The 20271-nt window shown below is 49.8% G+C and overlaps 2 protein-coding genes across 8 annotated transcripts in view; both read left to right on the top strand.

The window, feature by feature from the left end:
• The window catches only part of GALNS (galactosamine (N-acetyl)-6-sulfatase), a 78933-nt gene extending 69918 nt beyond the window's left edge, over positions 1 to 9015 (top strand). For 3 of the 6 annotated variants that reach the window (XM_073308194.1, XM_073308203.1, XM_073308205.1), the window contains one exon: positions 3451 to 3576. The gene's annotated coding sequence lies outside the window, so the exon portion shown is untranslated. Of the gene's footprint in view, positions 1 to 2985; positions 3348 to 3450 lie in introns of those variants that run through there. The other 3 variants (XM_073308199.1, XM_073308198.1, XM_073308197.1) reach the window with 2 other exon arrangements.
• A 25-nt stretch (positions 9016 to 9040) lies between these two features.
• APRT (adenine phosphoribosyltransferase) lies at positions 9041 to 17731 on the top strand. 2 transcript variants are annotated; one of them, XM_073308212.1, is made up of 5 exons: positions 9041 to 9320; positions 13130 to 13233; positions 14410 to 14543; positions 15729 to 15807; positions 16454 to 17731. In XM_073308212.1, the coding sequence occupies exons 1-5, from the start codon at positions 9271 to 9273 to the stop codon at positions 16594 to 16596; spliced, it is 510 nt and encodes a 169-aa protein (XP_073164313.1). In that variant the 5' UTR covers positions 9041 to 9270; the 3' UTR covers positions 16597 to 17731. The 2 variants fall into 2 exon arrangements, with proteins under 2 accessions (XP_073164313.1, XP_073164312.1); XM_073308211.1 differs by lacking the exon at positions 9041 to 9320 and adding an exon at positions 9602 to 9735.
• The last annotated feature ends 2540 nt before the right edge of the window (positions 17732 to 20271 follow it).

Raw genomic sequence — 20271 nt, 5'->3', positions numbered from 1 at the left:
CTTTTGGCTTTCAGTGCATTTTATCTCCCTGGAATCAGTTAATACCCTTCTGGGTGATATCTAGGTTGGATGGGAATGAGAGTCCTCCATTGAAAGGGATACAGGCTATAAGCACAGGGAGATGTGATTTGAGGCATTTGTGCCAAATCCGCCAGTTCTGGATCACTCTCAAAAACCCATTTTCAATGACTAGGCCAGCTAGGGAGCATAAGGAAGCCAGTAGGAGGCTCTGGATTGGACCCTATGTCATGAAAAGTCTAAGCAGTCATGGATTTATGGCTAACAGTAAACTTTCAGCATTAGACTATGGTGCATTTGACTTTATTACAGAAACCTTCCTAATTATCCAATACCAAAGCAGATTCCAGCAGAATATGTGTTTCCATCAAAATCTAAACCTTTGGCGAAGTCTGGTGGATTTCACTGGAATTTCTTTTCAGAAGAAAACCAGGGAAAAGTTTTGACAATGTTGAATCAGTTTCCAACATATTTGGAAGGAAACATTTCAGTTTTTTGTTCTGAAAGGACATTTTCAAAACTTTATTTTGTGTTATAATTCTAAATTTCAAAAAATTGAAATGAAATATTTTGATTATGAAGGAGGGGTTTGTGGAATGAAGCCAGATTTCCAAAGCTTGAAATCCTTAGTGAAATGAAACGTTTTCCTTCTACCAATGAGTAGTTAATCAGATTAAAGTTAGATATCAATGTCTTATAGACATGTGTGTATATAATACTTCTCACATCAGGATCTCAAAGCACTTTTTACAGGCTTAACTAATTCAACTTCCCAGAACCCCTGTGAGTGAGGTGTAGCCTGGTTAATTTGGTATGTTTGGGTTGGTAGTACTAATGGGGATCTTAAACCACAGTGACTTGTGCTAAGGGTTCGGCCTCCAGAACACCTACAGTATCTGGATCAGTAGAGTGAGAATCACCTTTAGGAATTCCATTACGTGTAGAGACTCTAGGAGTCCATGAGGAACTGTGAGTGTATGACATGTGGTCACAGGTTATCAAACATCCTCTTATTGACCATTTAATTAAGCAGATGAACAATGCCCCAACTACTGAAACATATACAGAGATAGAGAGAAACAAGGAGATGTCCAGCATCAATGATTTCATACTCTCATCCCCTAGGGAAACATCGAGATGGGTAAAAAGATCGTCAGATGGCCTTCCTTTTGGGTGTCCCCGATGTGCTTCCCTCCACACTCGGGCTGGACTACACGTTTTATCTTGTTACTCTTACGCCCGCTATGCTTGTGAATCAGAGTATCACCCCTTTTTCTTCCACACTTTATTAACTTAGGCATGGACTGTTTCTCATAGGTTATCCCCTTCACTTAAAATCATAGGGATGGAAGGGACCTCGAGAGGTCATCTAGTCCAGACCCCTGCACTCATGGCAGGACTAAGTATTATCTAGACCGTTCCTGGCAGGTGTTTGTCCAACCTCTTAAAAATCTCCATTGATGGAGATTCCACAACCTTCCTAGGCAATTTGTTCCAGTGTTTAACCACCCTGACAGGAAGTTTTTCCTAATGTCCAATCTAAACCACCCTTGTTGCAATTTAAGCCCATTGCTTCTTTTCCTATCCTCAGAGGTTAAGGAGAATCATTTGTCTCCCTTCTCCTTGTAACAACCTTTTATGTACTTGAAAACTGTTATGTCCCCTCTCAGTCTTCTCTTCCCTCTTCAGCTTTCCTTATTCTCATTAACATACACGAGTTACTATGGTAAATTGAGGTTATTACAGAATTCTTTGAAAAGTTACTACAGGGCATCTTGCGGTATTAACTGGTACATTGAGGCCTGTTTCCCAGGACATCAGAAACTCATACATCTATTACTGTATTTCAGAATCTTACTGGCCCAGGGTTATCCCTCAGCCAACTTGTCATGTCAACCTCTTCCAGGCCTGAGACCTTCAATGGCCAAGCTAAATCTCTTACTGACCTAAAGCATGTAGGCCTTAGGTTGATGCTTTACCTTACTTATCCTACGACTTAAACTTATTAACCACACATTGATTGTATTATGTATTCATATATTCATCTATCCTTGCAGTTAATTTAGATATAATCAATCACACAACTATATAATTATATCAAATGATTAACTACAGAGGTTAGTAGTGATTGCAGTCACATGGAACATAGTCTTTCCAGGGTTAGCCATATAACATCCCAAGTATTTCTTGACTTAAGGAGGAGACACAGTCCATCTCAGTCTCCCTAGCTTGTCTAGTCAGACTAGGTGGTCCAGATCTCACTAGTGATAGTCCAGAACTAGAAGCAGTTTGGCATGAATGCCTCACCCGTGGAGAGGTCTCTGCCTGGCTCACACTGGCAGGAGAAAATTTGTCTTAGGCAAATTCTTTTCAGATGAGACTCTCACTGCCCATCCCCCCTCATTCTTCCTTAAAAGTTATTAACTAGTTGCAAGGGTGGGGGGAAGCATTAGATACCAAAACCCAATCTATTGGCTGCTAGAGCAGTGTTCATCTTGTCTCCTTTGAAATGGAGGAATAGAGGGGGGAAGAGCTTGTAGGGGTTGGGGCACTTTGATTTTTAAGGTATCTGACATGGTGCGATCTGGGGCATGGCAAAGGGCAGAAACATTGTTTTTCAAAAGTATGTTTATCAGCTCTCTGGCAGGGCTGATCTAGCATTATCCGGGGAGGGACCTGAGTCTCTCTGAGGCATGAAAATCCTCCTCCCTTCGGATTGCGGGTAGAATCCTAACAAAGGGCTCCTAAGAGGCCCCTGCAGCACAGGGCGTGTGAGACTTCTGCTTCTCTAGGAGAAAATGGCAGAGCGTCATGGGGATGCCCACTTGGCAAAGTGGCATGGTGCCTCGTGTTATCAATGCTAGCAGAGCTTTTGCAGATAACATGAGAGGGTTTCAAAGAAAAAAGGAGAGGTAGCCTAAATAGGAGAGGATGGTGAAAAGTAAAACTTGTGCTCTGGGGTCACAGATCCATCAATGATGAATGGAGGACGACGGAGATGATTTAACCTTGGATTGATGGTACATTGCAATGTGGAGCTCCCACTTCCTAGCCAGTTGGCTATCCCTGGTGGGCAGGAAAATTACCTGAATAATTTCTTTCTGCTGAGAAAGCAGCCAAGATGCTGGAATAGCTGACTGCACTGTACTTCAGTTGATAAAGCAGCAAAACAAACTCTTCTGATCCACCTAGAGGAATTAACAAGAGAGCCGAAAAGACTCTGTTCCAATGTAAAGTTATGTGCTTGATCTGTGTTTGTTTCTTCAGTTGTTGAAGGGCTCGTTGACTTGGGCCAGCTGTTGCATAAAGGATTTGCTGGTGGCAGATAAGCTAATTTGACTTGGGGAAAGTCCTATTCCTAATGGGAACTGCTATGAAAATAACCCACACTGACCTTCTCCTGCTGTTGTCTGTCTCTCTCTCTCTCCATAGAGTGCTTTCTACGAAACATAAATCCCTGAGAAGTGACAACCTTTGCACTGACCTTCAACTTCCTCCAGGCTTACACTTAATGCCAGGCGCTCATTAAAACAGGTGTCTTTTTGTCACTTTGCCAAAGCGGGTCCATATCCCTCCGTGTATGGAATAGGTAGGAAATACAGCCATGTAGCCTGCAGTATGTGGTACACATCTCCTGGGGGATTGCACCAAGAACATCTGACTTCTCTTTGAGCAGTCATCTACCCATATTGAGGGTGAAGTCGTATAGGAGCAGGATGAAGACAAACCAAAGCCAGGTGCAGGCTATGCGCTGTGTGTCTGAATTCATCGTGGCCCTAGTCATGAATCACCATGCCATTCTTTCCTGTAGGCTGCACTTCCTGAGTAGGCACACCCTGATTTCCACTTCCCTGCAAAATGGGACTACTGCCCATGGGATATGAAAGCAGCAAGGGCTGTGAAAAACAAACACCCTTTTCTTTAGAGATACATACCAGAAGGCAATTGGGCCATAGCAAACTGCAGAGTCTAGATAGCAAGTCACATGACTCTTGGGTTAATTGACAACCACTGATATTGCTACAGCTGTGAATGAAGTCCATGCAACCCCCGCATTTCTACAGCAGGTCTACTCCAGCCTGCTTTCATTTGATTGGTCATAAATAGCCAGCTTGGGCCAGGGCTGACTCGCTCCTAACCTACTGGCTAGCCCACAAACGGCATGGAGACCTTCCAGTAAAACCCCTTGTGCGATTTATTTATACCCTCCGCCCCCTTTGCAGACTAAGCATCCCAACAGTAACGTGGAATCAAGCCCTCCGTTCCTGACCAAGGAGCGGTCTCTTACTCATGGCACACCCCCCAGCTGCTTCTCAGTCCTTTTACACTTCCTTCTTGTGCCAGCTGGGCTAATGAGATAATTAGCCTTCTCCAGCCCATCTCTGTCTATCAGTCGAGCACAGGTCCCATAGTCAGGTGCACTCTGGGAAACTAACTGGAGTTGCAGTGATCAGCGCTCTGGTCCAATTGCCGTTACCCAGTGTCATAACCCCGCCCGGACAGGATCCTCTTCCTGCCTCACTGGCTGCTGCCTGGGAGCCCTGCTGCTGTTGCTGACATCGCGGAGGAGGAAGATAGAGCTGCTGCTGCTGGACTGAGTGACTATACCATCTTGGTTACCTCCTGGGCCTGTGGTGGTCGTTGCTTTCGTTGTGGGAAGAAGGGGGAGCAGTGCAGAGCTGGGTTCTCTGCTCAGTGTCTCCCTCTGGCTCCCTGCTTTTGACCCTGTGACCCTCACATCCTGGCAGAGTCCCTGCTATACAACCCCCAACTTGGTGTGTAGGTGGTGGAGTCCTCCTTGGTGTGCCAGAGGTTGGTCCTGGCAGGTACCACCCAGATTGGAGACCTCTTGGTCTATGACTGAGGGGGGTCCCCTGGGGCTTGGCCGACACATGAGGCTTTCCACCCTTCATGTTCCCTGGCACATATTCCAGGAGGAGAGGGCAGCCTTACCACCCACCCCTCGGGCTTTCCTTGGGTGGGTCTTGTGGGAGGAAGTTCCCTGCCTGTCCTTCACGCCTGGCCCTCTGGATCTTGTCATCGGGCCTCTGCCCCATGAGTCCTCCTTCCCCTGGCCGCTCCCCCTGCATGACCTGCAGCCAGTTTGTTTCTGAACCACACGTAGAACACAGCTGTACGTTCTCATGCTCCATGCCTTTCACTTTCTCACCCTCATGACCCACCCCGACACCAAGGGGCGGGACCTCCCGCCATCTGTGCAGGGTGAGCAGCCCCAGTAGGCCAGTCTGTATTCTGCCCTGGTCCTGCAGCCTGCCGGGGATACCGGTTGGCGGCTCCTTCACGGAGCTGCGAGCACGGGCGTGTACATGGGGCGGTTCAGCCTCCTCCCCGACACCTGCCCCTTTTGTGGCATGGGGGAGACCCTGGCACACGTCGACCTCGAGTGCGCCAGGCTGCAGCCCCTTTTCTGGCTCCTACAGAACTTTCTCCTGAGGTTCTGGCTGCACTTCTCCCCACACCACCTACTCTATGCGCACCCCATCCATGGCCCCACAGAGTCACGGGACCTCCTCCTCATCCCCTTCCTGGCACTGGCCAAGATGGCCCTGTCCTGGGTGCTCTGTTTGGTGTCCCCCTCTGGCTCCCTGCTTTTGACCCTGTGACCTTCATTCCTGTCCCTGTTTAATTATTTGTTGTTCCCCACCTTTACTTGAACCCTGGGTTTAGGGGCTCCTCCCTTTAGGCTGAGTGAGGGGCCTTCTAATGTTGCAGGCGGCTTGCACCCACCTGCTCCTGGGAATTCAATAGGATTGCTGTTGCTCAGCTCTCTGTTGTACAGCTGCACACTTGTAGTATTTTCTGTTACATGGACAACATACGCCATAGATATTGTGTGTTTTTTAAAGTGTGGGACTTGCCTAAGGCTGCAAAGATGATGGCAAGTTAGGATCAGCAAGGGAGCCATGCCTACTAGGACCCGTCATTGCTCTAGGCTGCCCAGGGACCATCTTTTGGCCATTCAATAGGTTTGTTGTCCGTACAATAGGAAATCTCTAAACACTTCAGCTGTAAGTCTCTTGCCTAATATGTTCTTTGTATTAGTTAACTGATGTTTGAAGGTGCTGCAGAAGAAACAGGAGTTAAAAGTCTGTCAAGATGCTCTGCCCTGTGATGGGCTGATAACAGTTGCTGTGCTGAATCATGTCAAGCTATTTGGAGTGGCTCACTACAGTGAGTACCAATCTCAGGGCAGACTGCCAAGAGGCAGGGCAAAAATTCCAAACTGTTGGTGACAAATGTGAACTTCTGGATCCCTGTAACAGTCTTACCATGGAGTCACAGACGGTCCCCTTAGATTCTCCAGTCTAGCTTGCCAGCCAGGCAAGCTAGACTTAGTGATAAATGATAAATGGTCACTTACACCAAAAATCACAAAATATTCAGGTTGCTCCCAGGCCCAAGAGGCCAGTCACTTACCCCAGATCATTTTGTATCTTAGATCTCACACCAAAGACCACACCTCTAGCCAATCCTGTAATAAACTAACATAAAAGATTTATTAACTAGGAAAAAGAAATGAGAATTATTTACAGGTTAAAGCATGCAAACGTGTACACAGAGGAGTTGCAATCTAAATCTGAAGAGTGCCAGAGTTGTAGTGATCTGTCTTTCAGGGCAGACCAGGGGTAACCCACGGAGATCTCTCGCTGCAGTTTAGTGTCTCTAGCCCTGTTCAACAACAAAGATATGGAAAATTTTCCTGTGTGTCTGTTTTATTTCCTTCATTCAGCCTCCAAGTCCATAGGATGAACTTCCTTGCGTGTAGCATTTCCAAGGTGTGATAGGGCCATTCACCAATCCTTTGTATTGCGATGCTCCTTGATGGCCCCTCTGATTTTGGTAGTTCTTCTGGCAGGGGGAAACACTCTTCCCATCTGAGTTCACACATTTAGAACAAACATTTTCAAAGTTATCAAGCAAAACTTATATATTTCCTTATAGCCTGGTAAAATACAGACATTACAAATAAGATTAATGCATGCTGCAACTTACAAACATTCTATACAGTCTAAACACTAAATATGTTCTTATAAAACTAATACCTATTTCGAGCAACACTAATGCATGAAGAACAGGACTTGTGGCACCTAGAGACTAACCAATTTATTTGAGCATAAGCTTTCGTGAGCTACAGCTCACTTCAGCGGATGCATTCAGTGACCTGATCTGGGCACCAGCTATGAGTTTGTCAGTTCTTAGCTAATGCCTGCAACCTTTACAAGAGCTGGCATCTGGCCTGCCAGCATCACAAGCCATTAGTCCAGAATAGAATCATAGAATATCAGTGTTGGAAGGGACCTCAGGAGGTCATCTAGTCCAACCCCCTGCTCAAAGCAGGACCAATCCCCAATTAAATCATCCCAGCCAGGGCTTCGTCAAGCCTGATCTTAAAAACTTCGAAGGAAGGAGATTCCACCACCTCCCTAGGTAACGCATTCCACTGTTTCACCACCCTCCTAATGAAAAAGTTTTTCCTAATATCCAACTTAAATCTCCCTCACTGCAACTTGAGACCATTACTCCTTGTTCTGTCATCTGCTGCCACTGAGAACAGTCTAAAGCCATCCTCTTTGGAACCCCCTTTCAGGTAGTTGAAAGCAGCTATCAAATCCCCCCTCATCCTTCTCTTCCATAGACTAAACATCCCCAGTTCCCTCAGCCTCTCCTCATAAGTCATGTGTTCCAATCCCCTAATCATTTTTGTTGCCGTCCGCTGGACTCTTTCCAATTTTTCCACATCCTTCTTGTAGTGTGGGGCCTAAAACTGGACACAGTACTCCAGATGAGGCTTCACCAATGTCGAATAGAGGGGAACGATCACGTCCCTCGATCTGCTGGCAATGCCCCTACTTATACATCCCAAAATGCCTTTGGCAACAAGGGCACACTGTTGACTCATATCTAGCTTCTCATCCACTGTAACCCCTAGGTCCTTTTCTGCAGAACTGCTGCCTAGACAGTTGGTCCCTAGTCTGTAGCGGTGCATTGGATTCTTCCATCCTAAGTGCAGAACTCTGCACTTGTCCTTGTTGAACCTCATCAGATTTCTTTTGGCCCAATCCTCCAATTTGTCTAGGTCCCTCTGTATCCTATCCCTGCCCTCCAGCGTATCTACCACTCCTCCTAGTTTAGTGTCATCTGCAAATTTGCTGAGAGCGCAATCCACACCATCCTCCAGACCATTTATGAAAATATTGAACAAAAACCGGCCCCATGACCGACCCTTGGGTCACTCCACTTGATACCGGCTGCCAACTAGACATGGAGCCATTGATCACTACCCTTTGAGCCCAACAATCTAGCCAGCTTTCTATCCACCTTATAGTCCATTCATCCAGCCCATACTTCTTTAACTTGCTGGCAAGAATGCTGTGGGAGACCGTGTCAAAAGCTTTGCTAAAGTCAAGGAACAACACGTCCACCGCTTTCCCTTCATCCACAGAGCCAGTTATCTCGTCATAGAAGGCAATTAGATTAGTCAAGCATGACTTGCCCTTGGTGAATCCATGCTGGCTGTTCCTGATCACTTTCCTCTCCTCTAAGTGCTTCAGAATTGATTCCTTGAGGACCTGCTCCATGATTTTTCCAGGGACTGAGGTGAGCCTGACTGGCCTGTAGTTCCCAGGATCCTCCTCCTTCCCTTTTTTAAAGAACTGAGCATCCTCACACTTTCTACTTGATTTTTTCCCCCCAGTTTACGCAAATGAAGCACCAGGTTTTAACTGATACAAAATACATACTCCAGGATGTACTAGTCTGTGCTTAATGTTCAGGTCGTGCTGTGACAGTCACCTATTTTATCAAGCATTGGAGAGGGTGAGCGATGTAGCGGGGGTGAGCCTCTGGCAGAACAGGGAATGGGTTTGCTTGGTACTGAATAACTACAGCTGGCTTTTGCCAGAGGGCGAAAGTGACGTGTCATCCTGAGCTTGATAACTGGTAACTTTTTTTCTTTTTTCTGATTTTTTTTTTTTTTTCAGGCAGACCTATAAACCAAATTCCGACTCCTCTCGGAGACTCTGCGTCTCGGCAGGGGCGGGCAGCAGCGTGGCCTCACGGGGGACAGCGCCTCGTGGCAGGCCGGTGACGTGGCACGGGATCAGTGTCATGAGGTCACTGCGTGTGACATCACCAGAATGCTAGCCTAGTGCTGGTATCATGGCGGTGCAGGGAGGGGCTGGGCGTGACGTCCTAGTGCGGCCGCGATGACCTCACAGCTGCTGTGACCGCATGATGACGTCAGGTGTCAGCCCGGCTGCTGTGGGTGGCCATGGTGGAAGGTGACACCCCGGGGACGTTGTCATGGGGCACCCGCGGATGTGAACCCATGATGCCACGGGGAGGGCAGGTGCTGATGGCATGGGGCATACCACCAGTAACAGCCCCCTAGCTTCCTCTCGACCCCTTTCCAGCTGCCCTGGCTCCCCCCCTCCCCACACATACACGCTTCCCCCCTTTCCAGCTGCCATGGTTTCCCCCGCATTCCCCCCCCCTCCGCCTCCAGCCATGGTTTCCCCCGCACCCTTCCGCCTCCTCCCCCAGAGCAGCGCGAGGCGCTAGGCCGGCCGAGGGGCGCCTGCGCAGTGCTGGCGGTGCGCGCGGCGGCATGAGCGGGGAGCTGGGCGCGCGGCGGCGCCTGCTGGAGGAGCGGGTCCGGCCCTTCCCGGACTTCCCCTGCCCCGGGGTGCTCTTCCGGTGAGGGGGCTTGGGGGGCGGGTCAGGGAGCGAAGGGGGGCGGGGGGGGCTGAGGAGGGAGGGGGCGGGTCAGGGAGCGAAGGGGGGCTGGGGGGTGAGGAGGGAGGGGGCGGGTCAGGGAGCGAAGGGGGGCTGGGGGGGTGAGGAGGGGGGGCGGGGGGTGAGGAGGGAGGGGGGGTCAGGGAGCGAAGGGGGGCGGAGGGTGAGGAGGGAGGGGGGGTCAGAGAGCGAAGGGGGGCGGGGGGTGAGGAGGGAGGGGGCGGGTCAGGGAGCGAAGGAGGGCTGGGGGGGTGAGGAGGGAGGGGGCGGGTCAGGGAGCGAAGGAGGGCTGGGGGGGCTGAGGAGAGAGGGAGGGGGGGTCAGGAGGGAAGGGGGGCTGGGGCGGTGAGGAGGGAGGGGGCGGGTCAGGGAGCGAAGGGGGGCTGGGGCGGTGAGGAGGGAGGGGGCGGGTCAGGGAGCGAAGGGGGGCTGGGGCGGTGAGGAGGGAGGGGGCGGGTCAGGGAGCGAAGGAGGGCTGGGGGGGCTGAGGAGGGAGGGGGCGGGTCAGGGAGCGAAGGGGGGCTGGGGGGGTGAGGAGGGAGGGGGCGGGTCAGGGAGCGAAGGGGGGCTGGGGGGGTGAGGAGGGAGGGGGCGGGTCAGGGAGCGAAGGGGGGCTGGGGGGTGAGGAGGGAGGGGGGATCGGGGAGCGAAGGGGGGCTGGGGGGGCTGAGGAGGGAGGGGGCGGGTCAGGGAGCCAAGCAGGGCTGGGGGGGAGGGAGGAGGGGGCGGGTCAGGGAGCGAAGCGGGGCTGGGAGGGGAGGGAGGAGGGGGCGGGTCAGGAGGAAAGGGGGGCTGGGGGGTGAGGAGGGAGGGAGGGGGGGTCAGGGAGCGAAGGGGGGCTGGGGGGTGAGGAGGGAGGGGGCGGGTCAGGGAGCGAAGGGGGGCTGGGGGGTGAGGAGGGAGGGAGGGAGGGAGGGAGGGAGGGGGGGTCAGGGAGCGAAGGGGGGCGGGGGGGTGAGGAGAGAGGGAGGGGGGGTCAGGAGGGAAGGGGGGCTGGGGCGGTGAGGAGGGAGGGGGCGGGTCAGGGAGCGAAGGGGGGCTGGGGCGGTGAGGAGGGAGGGGGCGGGTCAGGGAGCGAAGGAGGGCTGGGGGGGCTGAGGAGGGAGGGGGCGGGTCAGGGAGCGAAGGGGGGCTGGGGGGGTGAGGAGGGAGGGGGCAGGTCAGGGAGCGAAGGGGGGCTGGGGGGGTGAGGAGGGAGGGGGCGGGTCAGGGAGCGAAGGGGGGCTGGGGGGTGAGGAGGGAGGGGGGATCGGGGAGCGAAGGGGGGCTGGGGGGGCTGAGGAGGGAGGGGGCGGGTCAGGGAGCCAAGCGGGGCTGGGGGGGAGGGAGGAGGGGGCGGGTCAGGGAGCGAAGCGGGGCTGGGAGGGGAGGGAGGAGGGGGCGGGTCAGGAGGGAAGGGGGGCTGGGGGGTGAGAAGGGAGGGGGGGTCAGGGAGCGAAGGGGGGCTGGGGCGGTGAGGAGGGAGGGGGCGGGTCAGGGAGCGAAGGGGGGCTGGGGGGTGAGGAGGGAGGGAGGGGGGGTCAGGGAGCGAAGGGGGGTGGGGGGTGAGGAGGGAGGGAGGGGGGGTCAGGGAGCGAAGGGGGGCTGGGGGGTGAGAAGGTAGGGAGGGAGGGGGGGTCGGGGGGCTGGGGGGCTAGGGAGGGAGGGGGGGTCAGGGAGCGAAGGGGGGCTGGGGGGTGAGGAGGGAGGGGGCGGGTCAGGGAGCGAAGGGGGGCTGGGGGGTGAGAAGGGAGGGAGGGGGGGGTCAGGGAGCGAAGGGGGGTTGGGGGGGCTGAGGAGGGAGGGAGGGGGGGGTCAGGGAGCGAAGGGGGGTTGGGGGGGCTGAGGAGGGAGGGAGGGGGGTCAGGGAGCGAAGGGGGGCTGGGGGGGCTGAGGAGGGAGGGGCGGGTCAGGGAGCGAAGGGGGCCTGGGGGGGTGAGGAGGGAGGGGGCGGGTCAGGGAGCGAAGGGGGCCTGGGGGGGTGAGGAGGGAGGGGGGATTAGGGAGCGAAGGGGGGCTGGGGGGGCTGAGGAGGGAGGGGGCGGGTCAGGGAGTGAAGGGGGGCTGGGGCGGTGAGGAGGGAGGGGGCGGGTCAGGGAGAGAAGGGGGCTGGGGGGGCTGAGGAGGGAGGGGGCGGGTCAGGGAGCGAAGGGGGGCTGGGGGGGTGAGGAGGGAGGGAGGGGGGGTCAGGGAGCGAAGGGGGGCTGGGGGGGTGAGGAGGGAGGGAGGGGGGGTCAGGGAGCGATGGGGGGCTGAGGGGTGAGGAGGGAGGGAGGGGGGGTCAGGGAGCGAAGGGGGGCTGGGGGGGCTGAGGAGGGAGGGGGCGGGTCAGGGAGCGAAGGGGGGCTGGGGGGGTGATAGAGAGACATGGGGGCAGGACAGGTTGCGGGGGGGGGGGAGCGCTGTGCAATTACACTCATGCAGCATGCGCACTAGGGCACAGCGTGAAGTTTGGCCCTGGCACACGGATGGCGCAGCTGCAGAGTCCTACTGCCCTGGCGCTGGGGATAGACCTGCTTGGCCTGCCTAGGTTTGTCCTTCGTCTGCGCTGGCCTTTGCCCTGCACGCTCTGAAGCAGGCAGCCTCTGCCCGGTACGCTGAAGCTGAGCTCAGGGGTACGGCCCATGACCCGCAGGCTGCTGCAGTCACTTGGTCAGTGAGCAGCCAAGTTAAGCCTTAGTCCTGCCAGCAGTTACATATGGGAGTAAAGTCACATTCTATGAAACTGAACTGGTGTGTAGCTTTGTAGTCGGGCCAAACTCTCTCCCAGCATGTTCTTACCTGAGCACCTTATCAGCTGTAGCTGAGATAGGTCAGGTTTATATCTGGGTTATATCAGTGGGTTATATCTCGGCAAGTAAAAAACACTTTGCAGATGCCCAAACAAAGGCATTTCTTAAGGAGGGCTGTTTCAGCTTTTTTTCTGTAGCGGTGTCATGCTTATTAAAAAAGTATGAATTTCATTATAAGAAGTTATTTTTCCATCACACGTATTTTCAAAAAATCTGAATTGTTTTGCCTCAGAAATAGTCACCATCTGGAAATTCTCAGCCTGGAGTGTGAACACTTTGGAAAGGTCTGAGCATCTGAAAAAAGGGTTAGAATACAAATGCTTAGGGAATCGTAGCAGCAGTTGCTAGTTGTCTAGCTATAGGACATGTTTCTTCACTCAGTGCTGAGTCCAACCACTGTTTCAAGAGATCTTGTAGGTAGCCTCTTTTGCAGCTATTATGAACCCCTGGAAATGGAGTGATGACTCAAATCCACTTGTAGAAACCAAGCTTCTTAAACATGGAGCGGGTAAACTGTGGGCTCTGATCTGTGTAATGTAGCTTTCAGGTTCCAGGGATAACTCATTTTGTTCTTCTGTTTTTAGTGATATCACCCCTTTGCTAAAGGATCCTATAGCCTTCAGAACTGTGGTTGATCTTTTGGAAGCTCATTTGAAGGCACGCTACCCACAGATCGACTTCATTGCGGGTGGGTATCATGATAAATGCTAGGGAAACTTCTATAAAATACAGTACAGAACATTACTGTCCATCCATACAGAGATTGCATGGTAAGCAAAGGTCAGAAACAACCACTTTAACGAGGCAGGAAAGATGGTAGAACATCATGGCATTGCAACATTATGACTGTTTATCATAACGTTTTATTCTGTACCAAACTACGTAACACTTGTGTGATGGTGGTTTTATTTTTGTGCTGTAGTTTTCTGACATGCTGTTTTGAGTGTTGAAAACACCGTCTCGATGAACATTTGGCAATGATTTCCTTTATTTAAAAAGATTTAATAACAGTAAGCAGTGAATTAGCCAATATAAGTTAATTACTACTCTCAGGTTTCAGAGTAACAGCCGTGTTAGTCTGTATTCGCAAAAAGAAAAGGAGTACTTGTGGCACCTTAGAGACTAACCAATTTATTTGAGCATGCATCCGATGAAGTGAGCTGTAGCTCACGAAAGCTCATGCTCAAATAAATTGGTTAGTCTCTAAGGTGCCACAAGTACTCCTTTTTCTAATTACTACTCTGTCTTCCTTAGTCTATAACTTGCCTTTAAGCCAGGTCTAGTGTTATATAAATAGCAAAAAGACAAGCTGTGTTTCCATTTTTCCACTTGTCTCAGAGTGACTGGTTACAGACCAATTGTAGCTGTGCCTTATGGAGATAACTGTTCCATTCCAACGAACACGTTGTTTAAGGATATTGAGAATAATAAGTACTGAATGGAAGAGGGGTGATTTGACAATAATCCAATGTCAGTGAGTCTAGTGGACTCTATTCAGTTCTTAGTGGCTGTGATATAAACCCATCCTGATGTGATACTGAGTTTCTGGCCCTACAGTTGAATTGATATTGAGACTTAATTTCTTATCAGTACAGACAAGAACCAGTTCACAAACTAATAGAGGGAGCTCCTAACATAGATACTGTGGTGATATATGTGGAACTCCCGGTTCCGGGCTGCATTTCATAGTAATTCTGTGTGAATACAAACATACAATGCAAAGTAGGTGTGATTGCAAATCAGTACAAATAGCTGCTAGGCTCCCTGAGTACAGGAAGATAACAGAAACATTGAAGATTTGCTGAGAGAGTGAAAACTGAACCGTTTCCCTTTAACAGTATTTTTGCTGCTCTGCTTCCCATAGGCCTGGATTCTCGTGGTTTCCTCTTTGGCCCAGTTCTGGCACAGAGACTAGGGATTGGCTGTGTGTTAATACGAAAAAAGGGAAAGCTTCCGGGTCCCACAGAATCTGTCTCATACGCGCTTGAATATGGCCAGGTAATAGCGAGAAGAGAACCTGGTGGACACTGCTGTAATTGCTAATGTCTTGTTTGTTGAAATCACTGAGCTACTTTGGGGATGAGGATGGTGGTGAGGTGAAGCCCATCTAATAATATTTGGTGCTAGAGATTTTCCCAACCACTGTAGCCCTTCTGGGGCTGGTGATGAGAACACAGCAGTGGGAGTCAGGCATTCCAAGTTCCATTCTGGTTGTGCCCAGTGACTAATACCTACCTCATAGGGGTGGTGTGAGGCTTAACAGAGAGTTAATTTTGCAAACTATTCTGAGATCTTTGGAGAAAAGGTACTTTGTTCAGACAGCTATTAGATGGGGCTTGAATCTGAGTGTACGTATTATTAATAGTACTGAACATAAAAACTAATGGCTGCTGATTTTTAGAGGAACCTAGTTAAAGGACTGACAGCAAGTCCTGTGCTTCTGGAGAAAGGCCAGCGGAACAGGGAAGAGGAAAGAAGGGGGCGTTGCACAAAGATATCCATTACTTTTTCCCACTCTTGCTTGTTTGAGTAAATGTTCTAGTAAAATGCTCTTTTTTTAATGGTTTTAAATTAGGAAACACTTATTGCACAGCAGCTGGTTCATGCCTGGCCCTAATTGTAAGAGAGAGAGAGCATAGGCTTAATAATTCTGCCTTAGCTAGCTAGCTAATGCTGCTGGAGTATCTGGCAGGTGAATACTGTTGAGGCAAGCCTTCCCTTGCATAGTACAAAGTTCTGTGGTAGTCATAAGCATTGCATGGGTCAGTCCTTATGTAGAATGGGTTCATCTCTCTTGGAGGACAGAGAAAAGATGCTTCCATGGCTGGCTGCCTATCTGTAGACACCATAGGGCTGAAACCTGGGACTGTTTGCACCAAAACCATAGGAGTCTTGATCATGCACGCTTAGGCCAGTGTATTACATACAGGAGTTCCAGTCCCATCTGGGGTGCTGTTCTGGGAGAGCTTATCTAACAAAAGGAATAGAATACACTGTGTTAGCATGCATGATTGGGACTCTAAAGATCTCCTTTAGCTCAAGGCCTGTATATGTAGATGCTGAAAGTCAGGATTTTATTCTTGCTGATGAATGTAATGTCTGCATTTTGCTACACACTAACATTTTTGAAAGCAGTGCTCCATAAAGTGAGACTAGAACAAAGTTGCCTTTTCAATCCTGCAGGCTGAACTTGAAATCCAGAGTGATGCCGTGGAACCGGGAGAGAAAGTGGTCCTCATTGATGACCTGCTTGCAACTGGAGGTAAGAGCAGTCGCTTAGTTAAGTCTGCTCCATGTGCAGCTGTGCTGTAACTGGTATTGCTCATTCTATCTCAGGGTGCTCTCTGCTGAAGCTGCTTTGAAGAGGACAGAACCTCTTTGTTAAAGTGTCCTTGTGACTTTATGGGGAGAGGGATGCAGCAGTTAACCAACTGGGGTTTATACTGTGTCTGAATTACTGTACTATAGTACCTGAAATCCCTGCCCTAAGGCCCACTAGAGTTCAGCTTGGCTTAAAAAAATAAAAGCCATGTTGGAATCATAGAATCATGGAATACCAGGGTTGGAAGGGACCTCAGGAGGTCATCTAGTCCAACCCCCTGCTCAAAGCAGGACCAATCCCCAATTTTTGCCCCAGATCCCAAATGGCCCCCTCAAGGATTGAACTCACAACCCTGGGTTTAGCAGGCCAATGCTCAAACCACTGAGCTATCCCTCCCCCCATTGTCTTGTTCTTGGCTTTGCAATGCGCTGTGTGATGCTTTCTGAAAATCGGACGTTACCTGTTTGCATGCTTCTAACCATGTAGTTAACGATAGCTTAAAGTTGGAACTAAGACTGTGTGCCTTATCTGCTTGTAATACTTGGAGTGATTGTCTGTCTCTCTGCTTAACATCCCTGTTGTGCAGGTACCATGTGTGCAGCCTGTGAGCTGATGAAGAAACTGAAGGCTGAAGTCCTAGAGTGTGCGGTGGTCATAGAGTTAAAATCTCTGAAAGGGGCAGAAAAACTGAAACCGTTCCCTGTCTACTCTCTGCTGCAATATGACTAATGAGCTTCAGATCAGAGAAGATTGCTATGGTCTGATTGCAGTTGCCTTCTTGGTGAAGATCTTCTGCTGTTTCTTATCTTGATCAATTGTTTGAAGACAACAAGCAGTCCCCTCCTCTGTCTTCTAAAAAAGGAGGAAGCTGCTCCCCATTACAGCAAGGGCAGTTAGGCCTCTCTTGTTCCAGCTCAATTCTGCTAAACTTGCTGCACTGTTTATGCCTCCTTATTCTGGGGAAACTGACAGAGCCAAAGGTAGTGTGTTTTTTTGGGGGGTGGGGTGGGGGGGAGTTGTCCTTCGATCTAAAATATCATTTAGAAGCCTTTATATCATTCCAATTTCATGTTAGATTTTGCTGAGGGTTTGGTGAGAAATGAGGAAGGGCTTTGAGATTTACTTGTGATCAGGGGAGGAATCAGTTTCTCTAGATCCTGAAAACTAACATGGTATTGGACATCTGTATGATGGCCCCTTTTACTGTATCCACATGCTTGGGTTACAGCTGTTCTGTCAACCCTGGGAGCTGTACACATTGGAATTCTTCAATTTGCAATGCTAATGGAGCGGTGGTGACTTGTTCAATATAAGAAATGGGTGCAAGTCCCCAGCATGTCTCACTCATCCTATCTCATGTAAAACATACAACTTTTTACATGCCCCCTTCTTATATATACAGTAAAGTTCCCTGAATTCTGCCTTTATCCTCAGGTTCCAGCATACTGAAAGGTTACTGAGCTTGGGTTGATATTGTTGTCTCCCCTCCCCCCAGCCCCTTCCAATCAACTTCCTTGTTCCAAAATACCCTCCAATATTGGCACAACCTAAAAAGGAAAGGGAAAGGGGAACTTTGCTCACTTTGCGTGCTTTAGCATGAGGTCTAATATTAAAAGCATTCTAGTTACTAGGGTGGAGAAAGTTTGATAGGCAGATTTTTAGAAAAAAGACTCCTAATTGCAGTGTGTGATCTAGCTGTAACATCCAACTCTGTCACAAACACTTAAAAATCAGAGCCAGGGTACCCAAATCTCCCTATGGATGAGAGAGGATGCTTTGGATTGTAACTAATATTTGTAATGGCTGTCTTCAATGGAATCTGTAGCTGATTAGTAAATAAATATTGACCTTTTAATTCTCAAAACTATTGTGGTAGCAGGATGAAGGGGGTGTGTATTTCTATGACCATTTCTCTTCAAGAAACCAACGTTCAGTGAAATACAAAAGGGTTGGAAGTTAGGCCAGCCCAATTGCTTTACATGCTGAGCTGAACCATTAAGATATGTTCCTCATATCTGGTCTTACTGAATTCCTCCCCAACCCTTGCTCTTTGAGCTCTCACTGGAAGATGCTAGAGAAGCCAACTTTGGGACTTGCTCCTCCTAGAACTGTAATACTTAATATCTGATTCTGCAAGGTAAAGAAAGGTAGTTAGTTATTCAGTGCCTTGAGCGCACGGAAACCTTTGCTTCCCCGCAGGTGTGTGAAAGTGCACCATATACATGGAGAACAGCCCAGGTACAACATTAAATCAAATAGGCATGCAGTTAAAGAGTAGGAACCGTAGAGAGGGTTTGGGCATTTGTTTCATTGTAGGCTGCTTTTGTTACTGTATACTCCCCCTCCACTGGATAGAACCACCCGTGGGGCGACACTGCTGAAACTATACAACTTGTCTACAGCCTGAGTTGTGTTTAGCTCTGAAGGGTGAGTGTTGAGTGGTATGGGCCTCCCTCTAGTTACAGACCAAGTGTCCTTTACAGTGCCCCCGGCCTGCTTGCTTACCAGATGTGTAGCCAAGCACTTGTAGTTAACCTTAAACATCAGATGTTCAGTTTCTTAGGTCTATAGGAGTACTGGGGTTAATTTGCTCCTAGCTTCAGAACCAGGTAGTATTAAGAGTCCCCAGATAGGACATTACAATTCTTTGGGAAGCCTCCAGAAGATGTTTAACTTTTACACCCAGCCTGTGTAAGAATCAGTACCCCTCCTGCACACTTGGCAGTGAAGGCAGGAGAGTTGTTGTGAAGTGAAGAAATAAAGCTCCACCCAAAAAACCCACGGAAAGCAGCTGCAGCACTGTCACATTTATGTTCTTCGACTGCCAAAGCACAGCGCTGGGCCCCATGCAGTGCCAGAAACTGTGATGTCAGGCAAGGCTCGGACTGTACCCTCTCTCTGGCTTCAGGGCCTGAGATAGCTAACTTGATTGTAAAATCCTAATGGTACATAGCCCTGTAGCTTTTGCCTTAGTGGAGCTACTTATGGCCAGCCCTGTCTCTTCCCCCTTGACCCACTACATCAAGGTAAAAACTAGTGCCTTCTCTTCATTAGGATTTTACAGAAATAGGTACCTAAGAGGAGTTGTCTCACTATAAAGAAAACTTTTTGCAGTGAAACCAATCCAGTCTTTCATTAGGAGTGGTGAAAGTAGCTCCTGGTTTCAGGTTCTTAGCATAGAGCACTGGACATCAGTCTTATCCTGGAGGAGAGTTTGAGTATCTCCATTTTGATAGAAGTAACATTGCTAATAGCCAGGTAGTCCAAAAGCATGATCTTTATTTGCCTTTGAAAGTCGTCAGCTTTTTTTTTTTTTCCCCTGCACCTGGGAGCGATCGACTTGTAAAAACTGAGATTTTCATCTGATCCTGTGACTTAAAGAGTTAGGATGTTGGTTTTCCTTAAAACTCCAACAGGGGGCAGTGGTGAACAAGGGATATGCTCAAGACCCCCAGAGAGGTGTGCACTAACGTTCAGACTAGATGTGATCAGGTTTACCTGCCACACTTCACTGCTGTTTCCTACTCAAAAAGCAACAGGGAGGTGGCTTTGTTCTGTTGCGTCATCATCTAGTGCTAGCTCTGCACATGTGCAACCGCTTTGTCTACTGCCGTCCTTCTGGGGGAAACGGGCACCTTCTGAACCTGCTCCCTAAATGAGACAGGCCAGCCTGGCTGCACTTTACCCAGGGGAAAGTGGTAAAGAACAGAGCTGCTCCCTGTTTGGACTTCTGATATAACCAAGCAGTAACTCACATTCATGTCCTAGTACTTGAGACAAGGAAGACTTGTTCCTTAACTCCCCCACGCAGCATTTGTATATCCTGAAGCCTCTTTAGCTGAGAAAGCCCTTGCTAGCACAGACCTGGATGGCACCTCTGATTTGTAAGCTCAGGGGTTTAGGGTCCACCCTCAGACTTACAGCATGGACCATCTAGAGCAGGGTTCCATCAACAGGGGCTTGATGTCCTACCAATTCACAATACATTTTTAAAGTGGTACATGAACCAATAGTTAAGAATGCTCTGTACCCCTCCATTTGTGCTAATTAGATTATGCTGCAGTTGCCAAAAGCTGTCAGCAGTTCCCAAAAGCTGTCAGCAGTTCCCTTTCCTTGAAGGCCTAACCTTTGATTAGGTACCAACCCTCAGATGCTAAACTCTGCTCTCAGCCATGCCTGTACGTACAAAAGTTGCAGTCATTTCTCTACAAATCCCTGCTCATTTTTCTCAAGAAGTCTCTGCATAAATTGGCCGACAACTCAACCCTTCCCCTACTGGTAATTCACAATGTTCTGCCGCCGCTGAGAAGCCTCAGCACCTACAGCTGGAGTTAAGGGTGCCTCAAGCAGCCCACTGTTTAAGGCAAGAACTCTTTCTTTAAAGCAGGGAGCATTGCTACTGCC

The sequence above is a fragment of the Lepidochelys kempii genome, chromosome 12, assembly GCF_965140265.1.
Source record: "Lepidochelys kempii isolate rLepKem1 chromosome 12, rLepKem1.hap2, whole genome shotgun sequence".
Classification (NCBI taxonomy): Eukaryota; Metazoa; Chordata; order Testudines; family Cheloniidae; genus Lepidochelys; species Lepidochelys kempii.
This window is presented reverse-complemented; position numbering and strand designations above follow the sequence as displayed.

Coding starts and splice junctions, on each gene's coding strand:
- APRT (XM_073308211.1), top strand. CDS start 9,647: ATGAGCGGGGAGCTGGGCGCGCGGCGGCGCCTGCTGGAGGAGCGGGTC. Junction 13,234..14,409: donor ACAGATCGACTTCATTGCGG/GTGGGTATCATG, acceptor TGCTTCCCATAG/GCCTGGATTCTCGTGGTTTC. Junction 15,808..16,453: donor TGACCTGCTTGCAACTGGAG/GTAAGAGCAGTC, acceptor CCTGTTGTGCAG/GTACCATGTGTGCAGCCTGT.